Below are 7465 nucleotides of genomic sequence, written 5' to 3' on the forward strand. Positions count from 1 at the left end.
TATTTCATGGGACTTTTATTTCATAATGAGACATTTATTTCAAGAGACTTTTATTTCATAATGACACATTTATTTATTTCAAGAGACTTGTATTTCATAATGACACGTTTATTTATTTCAAGAGAATCGTATTTCATAATGACATATTTATTTATTTCAGATGACTTGTATTTCATAATGACGCATTTATTTATTTCAGGTGACTTGTATTTCATAATGAGACATTTCATGATGAGACATTTCCATTCCTTATATGCAAATGAACGGGGCGTGGTTAGCTCACAGATCCAGAGACCCAGACCAAAGCAACAGCACCACAACATTGGCACTAACTGGTTCTTCTCTGGTCCGCCCAATGCTGCTCTTCTGAGAGCAACCGCTCTGACAGCTCTCTCTAGTCTCCACTGGGAAACAGCTAAAAGTCCTTCTGTTGGTAAGCAACGCTACACAATTACAACCAGTCTGAGAGTAAAATATTTCTCGAAGGTTCGTTTTGCTTTCTTACAACGTTAAGTTAATGTTAACGTAACCTTAAGTTTGCTAGGAAGCTATTGTTACGAGCTAGCTGTCTTAGCTAACAACAGTTAGCAGCTAACGTTTTCTGCAGTTTGTGTTGTTCTGAAAAACGTGATGTAGTTATTTAAGGGTATGTTAAATTAACGTTATTTTACAAGTTGAAAGAGTTAAGTTGTGTTTAAAATCGTCAATGTAATGCACGTTGGAGGTTTTTAGTTGGACATGAAGTTAGCTAACGTTAGCTAACTCTACCAGGTTAGCATATTAAGCTGTACTTTCTGTGGCAGCTAGCTTAATACAAAGAGGGGTTTTGTGCTTCATTGCAAACGGTTCTTTGTTAATCTACCTGAAACTGTAGGGACAGTTTGTTTCTACTCAACTATACAGACCATTGTTGAGAAGATGCAAAACATACTGTACATGAGTTGGGTCCAAGATATACCTTGAGTAATGTTACTTTGCTGCTAAAAATGAAACATCATTATCAGATGAGGACATCACCAAAGTGTGTGAGTCTGTCAGGGGATTTGATCTGTTCTCTGCATGTCGTACACACTGCTCTGGCATTACTTATCTTGTAAAATGTAAGTCTCGCTCTTGTCATCGTTCAGGCTTTGAATTTGAACTCCTATGACTGGTTGCGGACTTGAAGGGAACGCCTTCCTGATATCCAGGAAAAAGGTGAGATTCTAATACATTTGAATGCCAAAAGCAAGTTATTGTTTTAACTTTTTAAATATGATTGTTTTGGGGCATTTCAGTTGTATTGGACAGAGGCAGTAGATATCTACTGGAAACAGTGGAGAGGGAGGAGATGATATGCAGCAAAAGGCCCAGCCGGATGGTTGCTGCTCCGTGTGGAACGTGTTCTATCAGGTAAAGCACTTTGGTAGGCCTACCCAGTTATTTATGGTATTGAGTTTGAATTTAGCCTTTGGAATGTAATTTCCAACAGTGCATTATAAAGACTGAAAGATGTAAAGCTTGACACAATTTGGTCTTTTACTTAAGAGGATGTTTGTCCTCCTGTGTTGTCTTATTTCCTTATCTTTCTTTCAGGTGTAACATCTACCAATGGTACATGACAGAGACCTCCTCCACCTCTTTGCTGTCTTACTAGTCAATCCTTCTGATCAGGTCCTTTCCTAAATAGTGGTAACTTTTACAGTTAAGTGTACGTTAATTTAGCAACTTAATGCTTTACCGCTGTTGAATAAACCCTATATTGCTAGTCATTTTATTAAAACTACGATTTGTAAACTTTTTGATTCCAATTACAATAAGTTATAATTGTAAAACATATCATAACATCCATCAGCAATCAATACAACAAATCATCCAACACTAAATAGAAGAAATCTGGACCTATTTCTTTTTATACAGCAGCATGTTTTGGGACTGCTCATTGATGTCATCAAGAGCCATTGAGTCTACCTTTTTGTAGTCGGCCTCTCAGAATGTTTATCATTTCTTTGTCTCTTAACATTCCTATAATTTATTTTTATTTTATTGTTGACATTGTTTTGTTCTTTATCTTTGTTGTGAGAATCACTTTGCGATTTTTGTATAAGTGCTATATAAATAGTTATACTAATATTATTAGGGGTGCACCGAATGGGAAATTCTTGGCCGAAACCGATACCGAAAATAGGAAACGGTTGGCCGAAAACCGAATGCCGAAAGGCCGAAAATGATTAATAGAAATATATATATATAATGTATACATTTTTTTACCAATGTTGTTCAGCTGCCTGATTATGGAAAAATAAATGATTATGGCAAAACTTAACTTAAATAATAATCACTATTATGGGTCCATAAAACACTTATTCAGCACTTTTGAATGCATACAGTACATTAATTCCAAGTCAAGTTCATTTTCTTTTCTCTGCAGGATAACTACAACAAAGTGCATTCAGAACAAAGCCAAGGTGCTTTAAAACTGCATAAACATCTAGGCCAGTAGGCCTACAACAAAATAGTGTAAATAAAGACTGTAACAGCCAGGCCTTCAACAACAACAAATGCACCTATAAGTGCATGCATACAAATGTGCAAACTGGATAAATCCACATGAATGTAACTATTTACAAATGAAATTACAATTGAATTTCAAGAATCTGTAAATAAGGCTGTCTGTCCTCATAAGCAAAGTAGTAAACATTGTATAAAGATACATAAAGTGAAAACTGGATACAAAATCCACAATCAATTACAAATTAAATTACAATTTCAAGAATCTTCAAATAAGGTGGTCTGTCCTCATGAGCAATGTAAACAACATTGTATCATTTAGATACCGAAAGTACAATATATTGAACACTGTGCTGCTGTCATTTCCCCCTAATGATAACCTGAGATGGTGAATTATAACTCACAATGAAAATTGTTCAGGAAAGTGGGTATAGAGTAGACATGTAGAACTAGATAAACTTATGATAAGCCAGCCTTGTCTACTTATTAAGGAAAAGTGGGAGGTTCTTTTTAATGAACATTAGCTTCTCTGCTTTATCAGCCATAAGTCTGTTCCTCTTCTCATCAAGCACATGAGAGGCAGCGCTGAACAGTCTCTCGCTGTCATTGCTTGTGATTTGATCTTACTCCGCATATTTGTCAGGGTGTTTAGATTTCAAGTGGTGGAGTAATCCCGAAGTGGTGAAAGTCTTTGCAGTTACACCCCCTCGAGAAATGTCAGCTGAAAACGTTTTACAAATCGCAATCCGCGCCTCTCTCTCTGATATTTTTAAATATCTCCAAGCGGCAGACATGTTGGCTGTGAGCCAGCCGCGAGCATGGTCACGCAGCGTGCTTGTCGCCGCGTTTTGATTACGTCATCACAACAACACGTGAGCTTACCAACGTAACCCTGTTCCCTGACATTCGGTGATATGTTTTCGGTGCTAGAACCCTTTCGGCCGAAAGCCGAAAAGGCCTTTTTAACCATTTTCGGCCGATAATTTTCGGCGGCCGAATATTCGGTGCATCCCTAAATATTATTGTTGTTACCATCATTACTATTATTAATAATGTTTTCTTTGTTTTCTTTATTTATCGCTGCAGAAAGGATCATGCCAGCCCACATCAAACACCTGATCAAGAGCTTGTGAACCTCACTGCTGCGGACACCTGTGTGATATTTGACTGACTGGAACCCTCAAAATGACCCGCAGGTACGATATATATATCTGCTCTGTCTTTCCTAAAGATAGTTCAATAGGGCTACAACAACAACAGTCTTTCCGTTTATTCCCTCGGTTCTTTAAGTGTATATTTTCCCATTTAATGCTTAAAAACGTTGCTCTTTTGACCCCTCTTTTAATTTTTTATTTCAGGCTCAAGCTCGGTGTCATCGTTTTGGCCAATCTAAGGCGGTGAAGGTGTACCGTCTGATCACTAGAAACTATGAGAGGGAAATGCTGGATAAAGCTAGTCTGAAGCTCGGGCTGGACCGTGCTGTCCTGCAGAGCATGAGTGGGAACAAAGAAGGCAACAACAACGGGGTGAGAAAAAGAAAATCTGTCATATTTCTAGATGCCAAGTAATTTTTGGGTCAGTCGCTGTTGCAGTACGCTTAGTTTAATTTCAAAAAGAGTTTTCTAAATCCACTTGTGTAAATGTCTCTCTGCGTCGCCTTTAGCCGGTCCAGCAGTTCTCCAAGAAGGAGATCGAGGACCTGCTGAGGAAAGGAGCCTACGCCGCCATCATGGACGAGAACGACGAAGGCAATCGCTTCTGCGAGGAGGACATCGACCAGATCCTGCAGCGAAGAGCCACCATCATCACCATCACCAGGTATGTTCTTAGCAGCACTAGCCACTTGCTCTTTGTGAGATACCAAGTACTTGGTTATTTGAAATGTAATATTGATGATGTAATAATTAAAACTAGGGATGGGTACCGAGCCCCAGTATTAACGGGGCCCGGGGCTGAATTATTAAAGACCGTGGTACCGTTAACGTCCAACGTTATCGATCTTTTTATCGGTACTGGAGACATTTAAACAATAGATGTCATATGTATTATATCTACACACACATTATATCGCAGTCTTACTGTCGCCAACTCCGTTTCTAATATGCAAAAAGACTACAAAGTGCGTCTATGATTTATTTTCGATCTTTCCAATCCAGACGAGAGATCTCTCTCCCCTGTCGGTGTGCGAGGGGGTGGGGCAGTTTACACACAGAGCCTGCTACATGCATGCAACACACACACACACACACACACACACACACACACACACACACACACACACACACACACACACACACACACACACACACACACACACACCCCACACACACACACACACACACACACACACACACACACACACACGTGTGCGCACTCAAACACATGGCGGAGAGAACTAAGCGCCCCGAGTGTAGTTATGTTACCCGTCTTGAGCATGGATGTATAATAAGAACTGGATACAGCGTGGGAGGCGGGGTCTCGTTCTTTCCTATGAGAGCTGCTCATTGGCGCATGAAGTCAAAATGGCCCAACTTTTGAGAGAGCGAAACGTCACAGATTACCCAGCATGCCTGGCTGTCAGAGCAGAAGAACCCGTTTGTGCGCTCACAGAGCATGCGCCCCTTAAGCCCCGCCCCCCCGAGCACATACTCTCGGCTCACTAGAAAGAATGGAGAGAGAGAATAAATCTAGATTCGGCTTTTAGTGCATTTTACAACTTTAAGGACTTAATGATTCTAGGGCTATACAATAGTTTATACTGGGTAGTTTATTTTGTTTCAAAAAAATTATCCACCGATTTACAGACGTCTCTTTCCCAATGTTAGTCAAGGGGAAAAAGTATTTCTGGGCCGGTCGACGTCACAGACTGATAAGGAAATTGTAGTACCGCCGTTTGGACACAACGAATATTTTCCTCAGAGTCCGGCGCACTTCCTGGGGGCTTGGTCTTGAGGTGGAAAATGCTCGTTGCCAAAAGTGCAATAAGAGTTTAGCATGTATGTATGTATGTTAACTCAATGATACAAACATGGGTTAATGATTAGAGGTAACTGAGTTATTTATTTTTGTTAAAGTTGCAGCTATTCTGTTTGTAGTTCTATCATAATTTAATACGATTTGTTAAAACAATGTTGTTTCTTATTTTCAGTTTGCTTCAAGCAGTGGCTGTACGAGAAAGACGTGGAGGACCAAGAAATGCTGGTCAGATTGGCAAAGACCGGAAGATCCATAACAGAGAAGATAATGGATATTAACAAGAAAAATAATGTTTATAATTTCTTTGTTGCTGTTTACATTTTGAATTATATTTGTTAATTTTAAATCAAATGCATCTATTTTAGATGATATATTTATTTAGATGTAAGTTTTTTTTGTAATATTATTGTATTAAGTATAATTTATTAAATAAAAATACCGTTATGAACACTATACAATGTCTTTATTTTGATAGTTACCAGAATACATTGTATATTTAATACTAACATAAGCTGGTGATAGATACATGCTGGTATGCCAGCAGACACATATTTATAAAGAAAGAAACAGAAGGGAGGAAATGATGATATAAATGATAATAAATCACACAGCATTGAATGGTACGCTGCATGTCATGGGGAAAAGTAACAGTGACAAGTGTAGGAACTGTGGAGTTAAAGAAAATGTGGAACATCTATAAAGCTGAAAGAGAAAAACTAAAGGATAACGTTTTAGAGGCAGAGAGGGAATGGAGTGTGGTTGGTATTTTGGGAACAAAAGGAGAGGGAGAAAGAGCTACAAGAAAGGCACTGTTTACCTTTAGTGAAACTGGGGTAGGTCAAATTATCTAATATTAGGTCAGGAAAGATCATAGATTGTTGTTTTGTTTTGTTTTATTTATTATGTTTCTTATTTATTTATTTTTGGATTAGATCATAGATATGTCCATGAGTTAAGAGATGGAATGATATGATGATTCACACTCTTGTACAGTAGGTGGCGGTATGCCCCTTAAAGTTGTTTGCAATCCGCCAAAAAACCCAGAGAAGAAGAAGTCAACTGGTTTGCCAATGGACAATTTACACCGAAGAAGAAGAAGCGAACATTTCTGGCGGGTGACATTTAGAGTTTTAGATTACATGCTATGTCTGACTCTGAGAAAGGCCTCTCCGAATTATTGAGAGAGGCAGCCAACCGCCGGGTTGATAGACCGAACAGCACATAGGTAGCGAGCATATCGGCTGGAATATCCAGAGGCGGGCGTCCTGCACCTGTGCTTGAACCAACTTCTTGGACATCTTCCAGACGAACACGGTGCTCAATCAGTGTCAAAGTATTTACAACTTCGTCATCCGTGTCGATATCTCGAAGAGCGCTTATCCGCCCGAGTACTTTGATAAAGTCTTCAATATGGGCCACACGCCACACTATCTGTTGGTAAACCGTGTTGATCAATTTGATCTGCTAAGGATAGCATAGCATCTTGGAGCCCACCGACGTCTTCCATGTTGTCTGCCCCGCCTTATTTTCATTTAGTAGTTTGCCTTATAGTCCTTCTCCTCCATTGTCTTCCTCTTCTCGAGTAGTCAGCGTTGTGGTGCTGTTGCTTTGGTCTGGGTCTCTGGATCTGTGAGCTAACCACCCCCCGTTCATTTGCATATAAGGAATGGAAATGTCTCATCATGAAATACAAGTCACCTGAAATAAATAAATGCGTCATTATGAAATACGAGTCATCTGAAATAAATAAATATGTCATTATGAAATACGATTCTCTTGAAATAAATAAATGTGTCATTATGAAATACAAGTCTCTTGAAATAAATAAATGTGTCATTATGAAATAAAAGTCTCTTGAAATAAATGTCTCATTATGAAATAAAAGTCCCATGAAATAAATAAATGTGTATTTAAATGTACATGTATACATATTTATTGCCTCATTTATTTATTTCATAATTTATTTCATAGGCATATTTATATATATATATATATGTAT

At 38.6% G+C, this 7465-nt stretch overlaps 1 protein-coding gene across 1 annotated transcript; it reads left to right on the forward strand.

Annotated features, from left to right (window-relative positions):
- Nucleotides 1-259: 259 nt before the first annotated feature.
- Nucleotides 260-5902, forward strand: LOC307019575 (chromodomain-helicase-DNA-binding protein 8-like). Its single transcript, XM_079650586.1, has 7 exons — nt 260-433; nt 1128-1392; nt 1576-1671; nt 3577-3686; nt 3849-4016; nt 4154-4308; nt 5639-5902. The coding sequence occupies exons 5-7, from the start codon at nt 3930-3932 to the stop codon at nt 5742-5744; spliced, it is 348 nt and encodes a 115-aa protein (XP_079506712.1). The 5' UTR covers nt 260-433; nt 1128-1392; nt 1576-1671; nt 3577-3686; nt 3849-3929; the 3' UTR covers nt 5745-5902.
- Nucleotides 5903-7465: the final 1563 nt, after the last annotated feature.

Source organism: Notothenia rossii (assembly GCF_949606895.1).
Source record: "Notothenia rossii genome assembly, chromosome: 9".
Lineage (NCBI taxonomy): Eukaryota > Metazoa > Chordata > Actinopteri > Perciformes > Nototheniidae > Notothenia > Notothenia rossii.